The sequence below is a fragment of the Desarmillaria tabescens genome (genome assembly GCF_030435595.1).
Source record: "Desarmillaria tabescens strain CCBAS 213 chromosome Unknown EV420scaffold_89, whole genome shotgun sequence".
Lineage (NCBI taxonomy): Eukaryota > Fungi > Basidiomycota > Agaricomycetes > Agaricales > Physalacriaceae > Desarmillaria > Desarmillaria tabescens.
The window spans coordinates 30,533-46,834 of record NW_026848388.1 but is presented as its reverse complement, the minus strand read 5'-3'; the positions used below and the strand labels follow the sequence as shown (position 1 = coordinate 46,834).

The 16,302-nt window shown below is 48.6% G+C and overlaps 3 protein-coding genes across 3 annotated transcripts; 2 read left to right on the top strand and 1 right to left on the bottom strand.

The window, feature by feature from the left end:
* Nucleotides 1-1,391: 1,391 nt before the first annotated feature.
* Nucleotides 1,392-1,855, top strand: EV420DRAFT_1769536 (uncharacterized protein; the record flags this gene model as incomplete). Its single annotated transcript, XM_060481032.1, has 1 exon — nucleotides 1,392-1,855. The coding sequence occupies exon 1, from the start codon at nucleotides 1,427-1,429 to the stop codon at nucleotides 1,853-1,855; it is 429 nt and encodes a 142-aa protein (XP_060323174.1). The 5' UTR covers nucleotides 1,392-1,426.
* Nucleotides 1,856-10,009: 8,154 nt separating this feature from the next.
* EV420DRAFT_1651082 (uncharacterized protein) lies at nucleotides 10,010-12,020 on the top strand (the record flags this gene model as incomplete). Its single annotated transcript, XM_060478518.1, has 3 exons — nucleotides 10,010-10,525; nucleotides 10,580-11,700; nucleotides 11,753-12,020. The coding sequence occupies 3 exons, from the start codon at nucleotides 10,010-10,012 to the stop codon at nucleotides 12,018-12,020; spliced, it is 1,905 nt and encodes a 634-aa protein (XP_060323173.1).
* Nucleotides 12,021-12,914: 894 nt separating this feature from the next.
* EV420DRAFT_1623209 (aryl-alcohol oxidase precursor) lies at nucleotides 12,915-15,167 on the bottom strand (the record flags this gene model as incomplete). Its single annotated transcript, XM_060475916.1, has 11 exons — nucleotides 12,915-13,016; nucleotides 13,071-13,396; nucleotides 13,449-13,524; nucleotides 13,574-13,869; nucleotides 13,892-13,949; nucleotides 14,064-14,236; nucleotides 14,287-14,491; nucleotides 14,552-14,658; nucleotides 14,721-14,878; nucleotides 14,927-15,008; nucleotides 15,056-15,167. 11 exons carry the CDS (start codon nucleotides 15,165-15,167, stop codon nucleotides 12,915-12,917), a joined length of 1,695 nt encoding a protein of 564 aa, XP_060323172.1.
* Nucleotides 15,168-16,302: the final 1,135 nt, after the last annotated feature.

The window sequence follows — 16,302 nt, the reverse complement described above, 5'->3', positions numbered from 1 at the left end:
CCCATCGCGAATGTTCTATGGCATGCTCTAGGCATCCCCACTGCACATTGCCGCTCCTCGAAGACCAAGACGACGTGCCTCTGAAAAGACACCGAAGTATGCAGAGAGAAGTGGTTCAGCGGTAGGGACTTGTGCGAAGAGAAAGATGCAGGTTATGAGACTCGGCGTGTTGCGTACAATGGACGGTGGGGGTGGTAGGGCTGGGATATCCGTTCAGCTGAAGACTTCGATCATATGCCCTATAAGCATGCATCAGCTACGATAGACAGAAAAAGGCAAAGGACTTACCGACACTGATGTGATTTTTGCGTGAATGCTAGCCCATGAAAGGGCGATGACGACGTTGAGAGTGGGCGACCCTTAACCCTAAGAAAACTAGGGTTAGGGTTGTCTGTCCTCTCTGGAAGGGGTACGTCGGCATCCCTCCAGGTTTTTACTGCTATTCACTTCATCCAACGTGAGGTAGTCAAAAGGCCTCCGCGTCTTTCCCGTACAGACATTGGTCTGCTTTCCCTGTATATCATGAATCACCAGTGCGCCAAGCGCCCAGTCACACAGCGCTACCCCGGAGGGGCGAGCATGATGACAGCCTAATCCGATAAAATGAGAGTCGTGCAAAGTTGGTATTGCAATCGCAACACCACGTCATCCAAATCTTGTCATTTTGATCTTGTTAGCGCCAGACGAATACGTGCTGAAGAGTTTACCCTATCTAAGGACCTGTTAGCCTGCCGCTAGAGAAATAAAGATGCGGGAAGTACTTGAGGATGCAACAACACCTGCTGATACAAACTATCTCGCTGTGGTAAACAGTTGGTACCATTGAAAGAAGCAGAAGGAGATATCCCAATTCAACGACAACGACAATTTGACCCAAGAAAGCTTGGCCTTCGACCTACACAAATAGAAATTTTTTCGGGAAGATCTTGCTGGTGAAAATCTAGAGCGTAGATAGGTACCCGCGGACCAAGAAGTCAGGCATGCTGATGAATGGGGAGATGTTGGTTCTGAAACATGTTAAAACAAGTGCTTCGTCAATTGCATGACAAGCGTTACCTTTTCGTGGGTGGGTAGAATTGGTTGTTGAGACCCGAAGCAGGGAAGAATTCGTGAGCATGAAAGAAAGACGCTGTATCTTTGTTCGAGGCCAGTGAGAAGACTTCCGTTTGTTGGGACTGGAATGGATTTGATTCTCCGCCGCTTGCGGATACCGGGCCAATATGGGATGGAGAACGTGAGCCAAGCGCGACAAAAGCAGAAAATATCTGAATTGTATCAAAAAGAGGCACCGGGAGGCGCCCAGGTGCGGAATGATATACTTGGTAAAACGGACCGCTTGCACCGGTTTGATCAAACTACAAAAACGCCACCATCAGAATTTAAGGACTTCAGAACAGCACCCACACTCACTTTACCCCACTGCAATATGAGCGCAGCATTCTCTCAGAGCGTTTCCCCTGTTGCGATGATCACACAGGCTGCTACCACCATTGAAAAAACTCTTGACATGCCAAGCGTCTCCCCCCTACCGATGGCAACCACTCGTCCAAACCCAGGAGCATATGTGCAGCCGACCATCATACAGTGCCATGACCCCGTTGCGCGCAGTCTCGCTACCGTGGCAGTATTCTTCGCCATCGGTATGCTTATCCTTACCACTCTGTTGGTATTGAAGATCCAAAAGCTGAAGGTTAGGGTGGGGCGCTGGGAATCGGCCGGGGATGATCACGAAGTGCTGTTCAGTACGCCCAGCGACGCGTCCATGTATGGAGACGAAAATAAAGTGCTGCTGGGCGGAGTGGTGGAGCCGGCACTTGCTGAAGGGGCGCAGGCGGGAAGCGCCGTTCCGCATTGATGGCAGAGAGAACAAGCAAGCCGTCAGTTGCGGAAGAAGAGAACCAGTATTCGTGAAAAGCGTGGGAAGGGGTACAGGACTACCTTGTTGGACAGACAGATGAGCGTTAACTTCATCACAATTGAAAGTTACGTACTGCTGGCATTTTTTCCGTCTAACATTCCACCATCGTATTATTCTATCATTATCGATATTCCCTCTCAAGCGTCACTACTGGGCGCTTCTCCTCGCACTAGAATACCTGTCAGGATGTATAGATGATCAAGAAAAATGCACTGACCTGAATTATCATCCTGGTCAAAGTACTACGCTGCATCATTTGGCACTCACTCCCCGAAATTATCGTAGTCTCGTTCCGTTCCTTAGCCCTAGTAGGCCTGGTTCTCGCTTGCACAGGATCCTGAATGGTGAAAACTTCCCAACTGCACCCGGTGATGGTCAGATTGACTTTGACCTAGTTGAATATGTAAACGCGTCGAAACAAGGAAGAATTACTCACATAACACCTTCCATTCAATCATTCAATCACTATGTCTCCGTAGCATATTTGAGGTAAAACATAGCTCATGCATGCTACTTCGCCCACTGCTGCCATAGAAATACACCTGATATATAGTTTCTACAAATTGCCTAGGATTGAGTGAATCTACAACAAGAATGACGAGATTAGTGCACCTACAGTTCGTCGTTGGCTAGATTCTGATGACGGTGATGAACGTCAACTATGATGCCGATAGGCCCGTACGGATGCGGACCTTGAATTGTGGTACCGGCACCTTCGGCACTGGCTATTCCGGTCCGTGAGGAAGGCGTAATTTCCAATTCATCGCGTGACCGTTGTAACCCTAACCCTCTGACTCGCGACTTGTCTTCTACACTCTTCTTCCCAGTGTCCTCTCTATACCCTCGCCATACGGGATTGTATCCTGGGTATCTTATTGTTTCCTTCTATACTTGTCTCGCTCACTTTCGCAAAGAATACAGCACCGGGCCAATACACTGCAGGATTCAGAAAAATGCCCTTTTATTCAAATTGCGACTGGGGCCGAATGCGATTTGAACAAACCTCTTAAAATACGCAAAAAAGGACGAATGCTAAGCCTCTCGAAATTCTCCAGCTTGGATATATCTTAGCATGTCTATGGCAGTTACTCCGATTAACTACTCTATTTCCTGGAACTTGGAAGACATTTCTTCTCCGGTCATCGAGCTCAATGAAAAGGCATTTCAAACGCGTCTCTCTCGATCTTGACTTCGTACAGATGGCCGGTGTAGCGTGATTGGATATCTGGTACCAACAGAAACAAAAAATCAGCAAGTGTATTGCATTCTTGAGACAGCAGAGTACACTGTGCGTACTCACCGTTATTCATGTCTTCGTTTCGCTTACCTCAGGTGCAGCCGATTACCGCTAAGGAAGAGACCCTTGAGGTCAATAATCAATATACTGCCGTTACCGTCGCGTGTACGCAGGGCTCAGCTCAAAATGTTGGAAAGTAATACAGTATACTAGGTATGTGTGACCATTTGTCAAGCTCTCTCGTGCTCACAGGGATGCACGGATGCAGGATGAGAGATTCCAGCTCTTGAAGTAACGATTATGCTTCCGGGCGTGTCTAGGTGTATTCCTTGAGAGCGTTGAGGCGTTTGTCGGAAAAGAATTGTCGTACCAAAGACTAGCGCCATTTATCCATCGAGACGGTTGTCTGGTGTCAATCGGTACTTGGTTTCAAGCTTCACCACTTACTGAACCAATATTCATTCCCGCTATAGATTTCCACTGGTTACACCCGAGGCGACAGTTCGTTCTTCCGCCAGTGAAACCCAGGGGTTCATACCGGTAGCCCTGTCATGCTTGCTTCTCTCATGAAGTGAGCCAATCGAACATCTGCTAGAAGTCATGTCAACTGACTCCTTCTTTGCAGGCTTTGGCTCAATGTTTTCCGCATTCCGCAATTGTGTCTCCAGATCGCAACGTCGTATCAGAGCATCTTTAGACACTGTTCATCGGTGCCACATTCATACGAAATCGGTGCTGCGGCCAGCCACCGTAAGTCGGAGGTCCTTGAGGTCAATACACTGCGGTGAACCAGTACCGTCGTGGTGCACGCTGAGCTCAGCCCAGAATGATTGGAGAGTGGTACTATGTATGTGTGACTAGTCACTATTCCTCGGGCTCTCCTGGGCTCACAGCGATGTACAGGCGCATATACTCCAGCCTTGATGTGACGAGTATTCTTACAGGCGTATCTAGATGTCTTCTTTGAGAGTATCGAGACGTTCCTCGCAGAAGGTTGTCGTGTTCAACGACTAGAATCATTTTGTTTACCCTCGGCGCCTGCCTCGTCAGGGATCACTGCACCGATTCCGTTTACCCTACTTTGGACCTCTGGAATGATCATGATAATGTCCTCATTTTCTTCAAGATGGCCATGAAGCGCTCATGTTTGGCGTGTATTGGTTCGTGGCTTTATCTCTCGCGGGGCCCATATTCATTCCCGCTACTTTCTAGTTACAACCAGGGAGATGGTTCATCATTCAACCATTCTTCCGCCGGTGAAGGCCAGGGTTTATAACAGCAACCCCCATGCTCGCTTCTCTAATAAGGTGAGCCTGTTGAATAATTACTGAAAATAATGTTGACTAAATCCTTTCTTGTAGATTTCCCCAGTTCTCTGGCCGCCTTCGGTCGTTCTGTCCCCAGTTTGCAGTATCGCATCAGATTACTCTGGCACAGTCCATCAGCACCGCAACGATACAAAAACAGTACTCGCCAAGCAACCGTAGTTTCGGAGTCTCCGACCTTTATTTGCACTATGCTGTCCACGTTGATGCTCCTCGGTCATACGCTTTACTGAGCGCCCCACAGAACCAAACTCCCATTTCTCGTGTACCGGTATCTTGTCTCCGAGAGCACGCAGGTAGAGCGGGCGTCAACGAACTACTGTCTTCGTTTCCAAGCTCCTCCGAACTCATGAGTCAGACGATATGTCGCTTAAGACGACAAGGCGTCAGTCGCGTCTTGGACATCGCCTCGAGGCGGCAGGATCTTAACATATACGAGAGACTTCTGTTGGACTCGCTTCGAGATGACAGGAGGGGAAGGATGGAATTGGAGCTAAGCCTCGTTTCCCGCCGTCGTGGATAAATTTCGTACGGAAGACTGGGGAAAGTGTAGACGAATCGTCTCCTGTTTGAGCTTGACGAGACGATTCCGGTGATAGGCGTGATCATTAACCCTAAACACAGCAGGGGATGTGTGTTCTTCTTTCGCTTAGAAAGAAAACGCGAGGAGTTCCGTCCGTTCCCACTCCAAACACTGTCTTCTGAAAATCTCATCAATGGCAATGGATTGTGCCGGTGGAACTCGCACAGCGTATTGAACGCTCTGCAAAACATACGGGACGCGTGTTCTGCTCTTCACGAGTATTACCTCGTTCGACAGAAGATGTAAACGCCAGTAAAACTTCTCATTTCGCTTGTAAAGGGCGGGTCACTACTCCATTTTTCATGAAACTTCCTTGCGGATGAAGTGTTCTCCCCATCACGAAACACCATTGAACAAGCGCTGCCTTTACGAAGCCACGGAATCAGATGCATGTCGCATTCATGCACCAATGACCTGACTCGATTGTCAGTATGATGCTGAGCATCTGCCGCCGCCATTTTCTCATTTCCAACGACCACCAGTCATTTGCCAATGTGATAACGGTAGTGCTACGCAATGAACTGTTTCTTAATGTGCTTGGGGAATCGCATAGTGAGTCATAAATAACGATGTACAACTTCTTGCTCACAATGCCGTCACATTAGTGATGATCGATGTTTTGGCAACCTCCTGGACATTCGTGACGAAGTAGTATCGATAGCGCAAGTCGGCGCAGAGCTCATCATGGAGCGACGGTCCTTCACTGCATCCGGTCGCTTCTCAAAAGAAAGCTCGCCACGTTTCGCAGACGTGGCGACGACTATCCTCAAGGAACAATATAATATCGGTAACAGTTCCATGGGTCAATACACTTCTTTGTTTTTGGCAGGATATTGATGACCTTCTCAGCTTGCGATTATAACAACCGACAATGGGGTATTCATTTGAGAATGTAAACAGTCATGTATCGATGCAAATAGAAGCCCACAGTCTTGGTCTTGTTCTCTCAAACCGAACCAAATGAGCCAGTTCCGCAGGCCTTCACTACCTTCGAAAATCCTGGGACCGTTCGTTCTTCGGCTTGATCCACGACAGTCCTGCGACGCATCGTGGAAGAATACAGACCAGACTTGGGATATCGACGCTATGCAATTGCCCAGAATGCTCAACTCCATGATGTCCGTTGGTAGGGAAGCGGTCTGCAGACATAAGGAGATTCACATTGCCCCTAGATGAACTGTAGCGGCCTGCCGCATCTGCTAGTCCCCATTTGTTAGCATTTCTCTGTATCATTTCATGATTCCTGCTCACATTTTACGTTGACCAGGAAACCTCGCTTTCATATTGAGGTTAAGCATTTCGGCCTGTGCCGTCGCAGACTCCCGTTCGCCATGTTACCTTGATGGAGCTCGAGCAGCTAGTCTGCATGGCCGATGAACTTTCCAGAGCGTCCTGGCGACTATTTTTGGTCGCGCGTATCTTCCACGACATCTGTCTAGAAGAAGACAGCTTCTTTGCCTCGATTTTTCTTCGTGCTGAATTCATAACCACGGCCGTTTTCACACCGGAAAGCGTGTATGATGATATCTCGGCAATTGTCCATTATTTATGGTGCATTTCATTGGTACAGGTGAGCTACTTGCACGTTACCGGGCACGACACTGACCATCGTTTCCAGAGACGCTTACAATGGCAGTAGTTCCTCATTTTTATCGAAGTGTTTTTTTTGTGTCCCGCGAAAGGTCGATCATCCACAAATTCTGTAAAACTGATCATGCAGTTTACCACAGTTGGAGGAGCATGCGGCAAGCAAATTCGTGGCCGTATAGAAAAGGACAAGACTCGTGATAAGACAAGCCACATGGTACGCGCTCTGCGGCAGCGCAGCACCGCCGTATCACCATTTTCGGGACGCTGTCTCTCGGGCATTCCCTTAGCACTGTCATCAGCTCCACAGTCTGGCAGCATTAGCCGACTTGAACCATGATTGGGGCCAATCACGGTGACTGTTCCTCGCCGACAATTCGCAGCTATATCTCCCAGGAGAAGAAAGATCTCGTATGGTTGGGCGGGCTTTGAGCTCGTTGGTGTGTCTAGCATCCAAGACTCTGCGTGCTGCGGCCTCTTCGACAACAGGGCTTCTGGACAAGGCGAGATCTTTTGTCGTCTCAAGTGGCGCTGGTTTAGGGACGCTGGCTGGCGGGATAGTCAAGCAGTCCAAGTGATGGGCGCCGCATCTCATTATCCTCATTGCTATACACGACCCGCTGACTCCACTACTATGACCGAGCTTTTTTTCCTTGCTTCTTGTCGGATCTCCCGCGGACTCTCACCGAATATCCCTGAGACCGCTTTCCTTTCACATATCATCTAAGCTATGTTCGTCTTTATGTCATAGACCGTAGCAATGACGATATTCATCCTAGCCGAACTCTGAAGATCTTCCTCTGTATCACCACAATTTGTATGTCTTGCCGCATGATCCCTTCGTGCCCTGATTATGATCCACAGGACGAATCGTCGTCATTGTCGACTAAGCGTGAAGCGACGATCTGATATCTCAGCAACTTGGCCAAAATGCGATTCTCATTGTCATGCTTTCCACGAGGATCAAGCGGTCAGGTCTGTACAATCTTCTTGTACCACTTGATTTCGTCCATACCTCTTTCCGGCCCCGGCTTTCTGTCCACGGCTAGACGTAGGGCATCATCGTCCTGACTCAGAATGCGAAGGAATTAATTTAACGCGGCGCGCTCATCTGAGTAACCGACCAGCCATGACTAGCTCACTCGTAGTAAGCAGCTATTTCGGGGCAAGAACTGGCGAAAATTCGTCGACAACTTGTGGATAACACACGGGCTTCTGTTTAGACATCTTGAACACTGAACAGGGAGATCTGTCGGCTTTATCGTTGAAGGAATGACGTATGTATTTTCTGTAGTCCAAAAGATTTTATCTCTAATTCACTTGTTCTCCTCGTATCATGACTGGTTCGAATCAGTCGCCTGCCATAGGCCTCTCCGTGGCCCACGATGTCAGGATGGAACTTTGACAGAGGTGTGTTCTTTCCACTGGTTGCAGTTTGTATTGATGTTATATCGGACTTCAATATAGTTTTCCACGCCGCTCATCGGGGGTGGCGTCTCTTCGCATAGACGGCATGGTGCCTCGCGTTGCTAGGCTTCGTAGGTCTCGATTTTGTCTCGGTCGACAACTATGGCAACTTCCCTTCGACTAAGAATGTGTTACGTCCGTGCTTCCGCGAAGAAATCTCGCATGTCGCCTGATATCCTACGCGACTGTTGCGCCTTTTTAACATCGAATCTCAGCCACCAGATCTTCCGGTTTGTACGCACGACATCTTAATGTTCTTGCCCTTGAATCAGGAACGAACCGAGGCGCTTGTGAGTGCAACTGCGAATCACGGCAGCTGTTCAGTTGGACCAAGCTCAGGAATCGGCTTTAAATATGCTTTCAGATGTTCGGATCTTTTGGTTTCAGTAAGCCTTGTGGGTCTTTAGCTATCCATGCTGCATCACGCTTTATTAATGAAACATACATCTTCACAGATATCGATGAAGTTTGATTTGAACCCTTGAATTCGAAACCTAACCCCTTGACGCTATCATCAGTGCCTTGATATTCTTAGGCTTCCTCTTTTCCCTCCCTGCCACAATTTACTGTTTTCATCCAGACAGAAGGGTCAAGGTATATGTACACCTGAAAGCAGTGCCAAGAGTTCCTTATTCTCGGTCCCTACTCTACGCTTATCGACATGCCGATTTAGCGCAGCCGTCTTCCCGACGCCAATTGCACCCGATTGGCTAGCTTCCTCATTAAACCGGATTCTCACCTCTCCGCACAACGTGCCGGAAGATTTCTTGTTCATTTGAGAACTTCGCACTTCTAAACCCGCGACACCCGAACCGCTGGCATGGAATACAGGAACTAGCTCAATAGTACTCCCCATTGTGCATCATCCATTGACTATAAACAGCGTCCTCAGAGATTCTGCTAACACTGATGTATTGGATGATCTGCCGCATTTTGGGGCCTTTTCACTTTCCTCCTTGGCGATATTCGGTGCCTTACCAGATGCACAGCGCGTAGGCCATACGCCGCCAGGCTGCCAGTGCAGTTACATCCATCTCGAACACTTCTCAACGACCTGGTTCATCTCCATCATCCTGTTTCCACTGATCGCTGTGAGGAGGCGTGCTCACGACAACACTTATGTGATCATTGCCAATCCTTCGAAGATCCCAATTCATTCGCTATTTTCCAGACCCTGTTGGGATCCGAGTCTGAAATGGTGGCGCGGTAGAATTTCTTCAGCCTTCTGTTGGATCTCCTTCCTTCTTCGTTCGCTATCCATGCCGAGAAGTAAAGTAAAGAAGCGGACGTGTGATACTCTTAATACACAAATTGACTTTCTGGATTTCTGCCATTCTTTACCGCTGATGCTTGGCAGTGTTTTGCGATGACATTGTATTCATGCCAAATCTGATTCTGCGCTGACGTTTTGCGTTCCCGTCTTATGACTTGCAGAAGAACGGTCGAAAGTACTTTGGTGACCCAAAATCACGAGTGAGTAGGACAGTCTTCCGATACAGAATGCCTGAAAACTGAAGCCTCTTCTCAGACATCAGTTTAAGGACGGAGTTGAGTTGTGCCTTGATTCGGGTTAAGATCGTTCTTGGGAACAACAGTAAATCTGGGATTCGAAGTGCAGTTTCGCCTATATACCGTCTTGACTCTTATAGCACAATCTTTCGTGGTCTCGTATTAGATTCGTGACACGTTGCTATTGGTGACGGAATACACGTGATCCCGACAATGCTTGTGACAGTTCGCGTTTTCGACCCCCTTTTCGAAGTTTCGTGAGTTGCCACCCACTCTACCATTGTTCCATTCACATATCCGTACTCCCTACCATTGGATTTGCAGTGCTCGCCACTTCCTTGCCTCTGTTCACTCTTACCATTGCTCTATGGTACTTGCCCGTAATGTTCGCTGATGATCTCGAAACCGGTTTTCGAGGCATGTTCTCAAAGGCAAAATTTGCAGAAGCAATTGTGAAGGATCACAATAGTCGACAGAAACAGAAGGACTCGGAGCAGAAGGACCTTCCCAAAGCTCCAAGCTCAGCTATTCAGAATGTCCGGAAGCGTGCCATTCTTCGAGACTGGCCTCGAGATCCCAAGGGCCCCGTCATGAAATCGACACCTCCCGGTAAATTCGCAGGCAATAACCAGCCTTTGTGGGGTGCCACTGTACTGGATTTTTTCCGCACGATGCGTATGCCAGATTGTCCATATCTATCGACGATCTCTACTGGGAGCAAGCTCTGTGCATGGATGAAAGAGATTGGAGAGCTTGAGCATGCGAAAGACGAGATCGCCTGGGCTGAGCAGGAGGCGGAACCTGAGGAGCTATTCCCATGTGATATGGCACTGATACTCAGGGATGATGACCATCGACCACCTTTCATACAAAAAGGGTTCGATGAAAAGTTTAAAATCGTACGTTAGAAGATCTCCCTCTTGTAAGTAAACTCATAAGTTTTTCCTAGGAAGGAGGCAGAATTTCCGCCCCAGCGCTACGTTCAATTCCAAAACCATCTTCCACTTCATTTACTTCCCGAGAAATTAATCGTTCATGATCCGGACGATACTCTGCACGTACATCCTGATAACTGTCGACCCGCGGAAGAACGCTCTATTCCCCGCACCTACAAGCTTCATCTCACCCAGGAGACTCAGGACGCCATTACCAAGGAACGAGCAAGGCTCACTGCGGCTGCTAAAGACAAACCCAGGGAAGCTCGCATTTATACCACCGCTTCCGAGGAAATAAGGACTGGCAAAGTGAAGGAGGGTCCAGTCATTGAAGCGACTTTCGCAGTGTTCCCCCGCGCCCCACCTACACCTCTTTCTACTTCCGAAGCTCACCTGTACATCAATTCTCACGACCACCTTGGCGAAGGCCACCACTCGTATGTCTATCGTGTCGCGTGGGAGATTCCATGCAGCCTGGTAATGAAACCGTCCCTCTGCGAAACATGCATCCAGGAGGCGCTCTTCAAAAAGCTCAGAGAGGAAGAACCCGAAGCCAAGATCGACGAGACGCAGCCTCTTGATATGCAGATCGAGGACCTGATGATAGCTATCGCTACGAAGCACGGGAGGCAGGGAAAGATGTGGATCGAGGAAAGGATGAGGCCTGGCGAGGAACTGGAGATTGTCGATGGCACGGGTGAACCACGGAAGACCATCATCACTGAGGGCGGTCAAGATTCCCGTACGTGTTATGAAGGTCCCTCCCGTCGGGTCCTTGTTGACGTCAAGTGGACAACTCCCGGGAATTTCTGCCAGCACGAAGAGATACGTAACCAAGCCCCGACAACGTTCAAAGTCAGCGTCGGAGCCAAACTTTCTGTTCAGAACGACGGCCATCTCGAACGCGAGGCGAGGAACTACCAAAAATTCCCCGAGCATTTCTTCCAGCACTGGAGCGGGTATAATGTTATTGATCCCCTTCACGATCCTACGCCTGCGCTTGCGGTCGTACCCCAGTTTTACGGCTATTATGTTCCGGAGGAGGGTGAAGCGAAAGAGGGGGAATACCTCAGTCCAATTATGCTCCTGGAAGATTGCGGCGCACCTGTCAACGTCGACGAGCTGGACCTGGATGACCGGTACGTTTGTTTCTTCCTTCTGGGACATCCGGGCTAACAGTATCCGTTTCAGACACGAATGCGCTTCTTTGCTCTTCCGCATGCATTGCGAGGGGTGGCTGCACAATTCGTTCTTCCCAAGGAACATCCTCATGCAGCACGGCGACATGACTGATTGGCCAATCTTCCGGAAGAAAGAAGATCGACGCTTCCGTCTCATAGATTTCGGACGATCGCAATATTTTCCTCCCGGGGAGTCCAGGAGGAACTTTGGGAATTCGAGAGCCGTAGAAGAGATGGAATGCCAGAAGATGTTCAAGATTATTAATGTTCTCGCTTGATTTCGACCTGCTTTCGCTGTTTTTTGTTGTTATTGTTGTTATCTTGCACAGACTTTTCGAGTCACTATATGCGATGCTCTCAGTATGTTGATGTCTGTATATTCCTTCCTTGTATTCTAATTCACGACCCTGTACGATCAAATCCGATAAATATCATTCTGCATACAGATAATATGTTGTCATTCTAGAATCATCGTGACCTTCATAGGGACTCTTCTATGGTATCAACTCAGCCGCTTCTCCTTCGCAATGAAGTCGAACACATTGGTGTAACATACCTTTTATCCTTCCCTAGCACAGATCTGACGTCGCCCCGAAGGGGCTTTGAAACCTTTTTCCCCCATAGAATCAACGCTGGGTGGCCAGGAAACGCGCGTTGGGGAGAAAAGAGCTGCAGTCGATACTTGGTTAGGTCTCACACGTATTAATGTGTGCGATACCTTGTCTTTCGAGCTCTAGCGGCATGCCAACATCGAGTTGAAGGGTGATCCCTGTTGCAGAGACAGTACCAGACCCTGAGAACACAGTGCGTACAAGAAAGATCGTTATTAGTTACCTTAATTTACTAAAGGACGGCGTCGGAGATTTAGGATACCTTCCTCGAAGCCTAAAACGGCTCTAAGGAAAGAGCCTCGAGTTCAAATGTTACTTCAAATCCACTAGTATTGGCAAAACTGTGTTGCACGCAGTAGCATTCTAGAGCTGTCTGAATAGGTCTAACGAATAACTTACGTCTTTCCGGCATCCATCCGTACTAGACATTGAGCTGAGAGCTCTCAAATACGTAAGGGCTCAGAGTCAAGAGAGGCGGTATTCAATGACAGAACAAGTGGTGAGCCAAAGAAGCAGATAACAGTAGTACAAAATGTGTACGATAAGCGCCAAACAACATCTCTATTTTCCGCTGTTTTTTGTCGAGCTAGCTTTGATCAAATCCGCTGCCCTCTCCGCAAAGGCATACACCGGCGCCATAGTATGTCCTGCAGGCACGAACGGCTAAGACGCAACGTCAGCCTGCCAGAAATACACCCAATCGAAAAAAAAGCCCACCAAAACCGAAGCATCCACAATCCTCACCCCCATCGCGCCCTTCATCGTCAAATCCGGGTTAACCACACCCCAGTCGGCACCAACCGGGGACATACTCGCAGTGCCAACCGGATGATATACGCTTGATGCCCTACTCTTGATATCATCATCGGTGGTATTCGTCGCCATCTCGAGAATATATCCTTCCCACGCCGTGGTATTGACAAACCTTTTCACGCTCTCGATGGCATACTTTATGACAGCGAGGTCTTGTGGATGTGAGAGATAATTCGGGTCGATCAGAGGTGGGTCCAATGGGTTCAAGCTGTTGATGGTAACATCCCCGCCTATATTCACATAATCATTAGTATTAGTAAGGGTATTATACTGAGCACGCACGCGACAAAGGACAAAGAAGTGAGGATACAACTACAAAGAAGTTCCCGGCGTTGGTAGGACCATTGACAAGACCGTTCTACAGCACAGATTCAACCTATGCAAGATTTATTAAACACTCAACACACCAAAAAGGCCAGCTCGTAATGCGCCGTTTCATTCCCCGCGGACGGTTCTTCATTCAGAACTTTGGCAGTATCGGGGATACGAAGGAAGGCTAACTGGTTTGCCGAACCCGCTGTCAAAAAGCCTGTTCGATTGGCTTGCCACTCGGCCAAAACCTCCGCTTGGAAAGTAGTATTTCTGTAATAAATGTTGTCGATCGTATTGGGGTCGGTAGCGATAAAGGGGATGTCCCATAGGACATGGTCCGACAAGTTCTTGCCAACATCGGGGAGGTGAACAATGGAAGCAATTCCTAGAGCTGAAAGGAGGGTCGCTATCACCTATACCAGAATGAAGGAGTATATGCGGTGTGCCGATGGATCCGGCAGAGAGAATGATCTCTTTCAAACCCGAAGGTGCCAGGACGTGCTTGGTTACTAGGAAGCACATGTCAGCTAGTAGTCACAATGCCTTGGATGATGATTTGCCTCCAGCATCCTGAGTAAACTCAACGGCGATAAATGAGGGTAGGTAGGGCGATGCGTTGTTGTTCTTGCTTTGGAGAATCCGGGTAACACGGGCGCGAATCAAGACATGCAGATTCGGTCGGTCGATGAACTCAGGACCGAGATACGACGTCTGTGAGCTGCTTCTGGTACCATTTCCAATCGTTAAGGGTGCCCATCCTACGTCGTACTCAGCGAAGCTCATGGTCCAGTCAACTAGGATTTCTTACCAATACCCAGCTGGTACCCGGAATTATAATCCAAGTTGAACGGGAACTCGCTAGCATGATCCATCGTTGTTTGAATGACGCGGTCGTCCGTGGCACGCGGATATTCGGGCAGAGAGACGGACGTGACTCCATTGAAGCCATGGACCTTGGGGTTGAACTTGCCGGTAGCATTGTGATGGTCGGCAGGAGTGAGGAAACGTTCATTCTGACAGATTATCGTAAGGTCAGCATAGCAATGGGTAAAGTAAAAGAAGTTACGACTTACCTTACGAATATACGGTCGTAGAGCGTCCCATCCCCATCCCGGGTCACCACTGATCCGAGCGTAACGGTCATAGTCTTGCGAGGAACCACGGGTATAGAACATAGAATCTGAGAGCACACAAACATACACATCATCAGTCCAGTTAACATTCAAAGGCAAGACGACATACTGATGGCGCTGCTTCCTCCCAAACCGTATCCACGAGGGTATGGGATAGACCGTCGGTTCAATCCTGGCTGCTCCGTGGTGGTAAAGTTCCAATCTAATGATGATTTTATTGCACGAGGAGAAAAGAACGGGACCTGCGAGAGAAGGACGTCTGCTGTTCTATGGAACCCATCAAACATTGAACGGCTGGAAAGAGAGCATACACACGATTCGCCCGCTTCGAGAACAAGAACAGAGGCATTCAGATCTTCGGTTAAACGATTGGCAAGTACATTGCCTGCCGTCCCGCCTTGAACTTGATATTAGCGAGGAGCCACGTACGTCTGTACCACTCACCTCCGACGATGATATAATGGAAATCTTTCCTGGGAAGGCTATCATAGCTTTCATATATGGCGCCAAGCACGACGGGGCATAATACAAGAAAGGCGAGGACGGAGAAAAGCATAGAAGACGATGGACTTGGGATGACGTAAAGAGAGGTCGAGAGCCCAAACAAAGCAGGAATTGCCATAGGCACTTTATACTGGTGGCAAGCCGATGATGTCACACTTTCTGTTGACACGCTAATGATGTCGCTTCTCTCCTAGTTCTCGGAGGATTCCGCGCAATCTGGTGGATGATTGTCACTGCCAAAGTCAGAAGTTCAGTGTTGCACACGGGCATCCAGGGAAAGATTCGACATGCCTCCAGCTCTCGCTCTGCGGACAAGTTAGTATCAAGGCAACAAGGACGAATCATAACGGTCTATGAGAAGGTGAGGAAACCAAACGAAGGCGGAGTGAGGTTCACGCACCTTTCTAAGATCCTTTCTACAGGCATCATCACTTTGAAAGTCCTTCACACGAGTTTGAGCTTTGCTTCGGTAATGAATATCCTAAAGGAGCGCGGAGGGTATGAGAGGCGAAAAGGGTGGATGCACGGGGACTCTCACCAACGAAGTAGTGCGGCACGGTACATGCTGGCTTGAGAACACTACAAGTTACATCACGACGCGTCACAACTCCCTGATAATACCGATACCTGACTATTCCGTTGTTGAATGTCGTACTGTTAATGTGTCTCGACCCCGACCAAACTGAATTGAGCGAATATTCATAGTGAGACTCTAACAATATCTCGCCTAGGAGAAGAGGATACCAGGAAAAGACAACGCTGATATGAGGGAGAAGATGATGGCGGTAAGAAGGAAAGGGGCGCGCGAGGCTCCGGCGTGTCTTGTTTGCTTTGATTTGTTTAGATGCACGGCCCGGCCATCCGGCGCATTAACCACCACCAGCAACTGCTCAATCAACATTATTCTACTCACTTTCTTGTTATTCCGCACCAATGAAAATTTCGGATCGAGATGGAACGGCGCTTGTTAAAGGTCATGTTCTTCAATTATTTTGTACCGTAGACCTTCTCTGTGACTCCGAACCTCCAACCCCCTTCCTCTCAGCTCTGTGTGCAGCTTTACCAGGAAGAGAAGACCTTGCAATTGTCTCCATTGCGTCCTCAGCTATTAACGACTTCAATAGGAAGCTAACCGCATCTTTCTGCAGAGGAAACTCAGCCCACAGGCTACGCGAGGATTTCCCTTC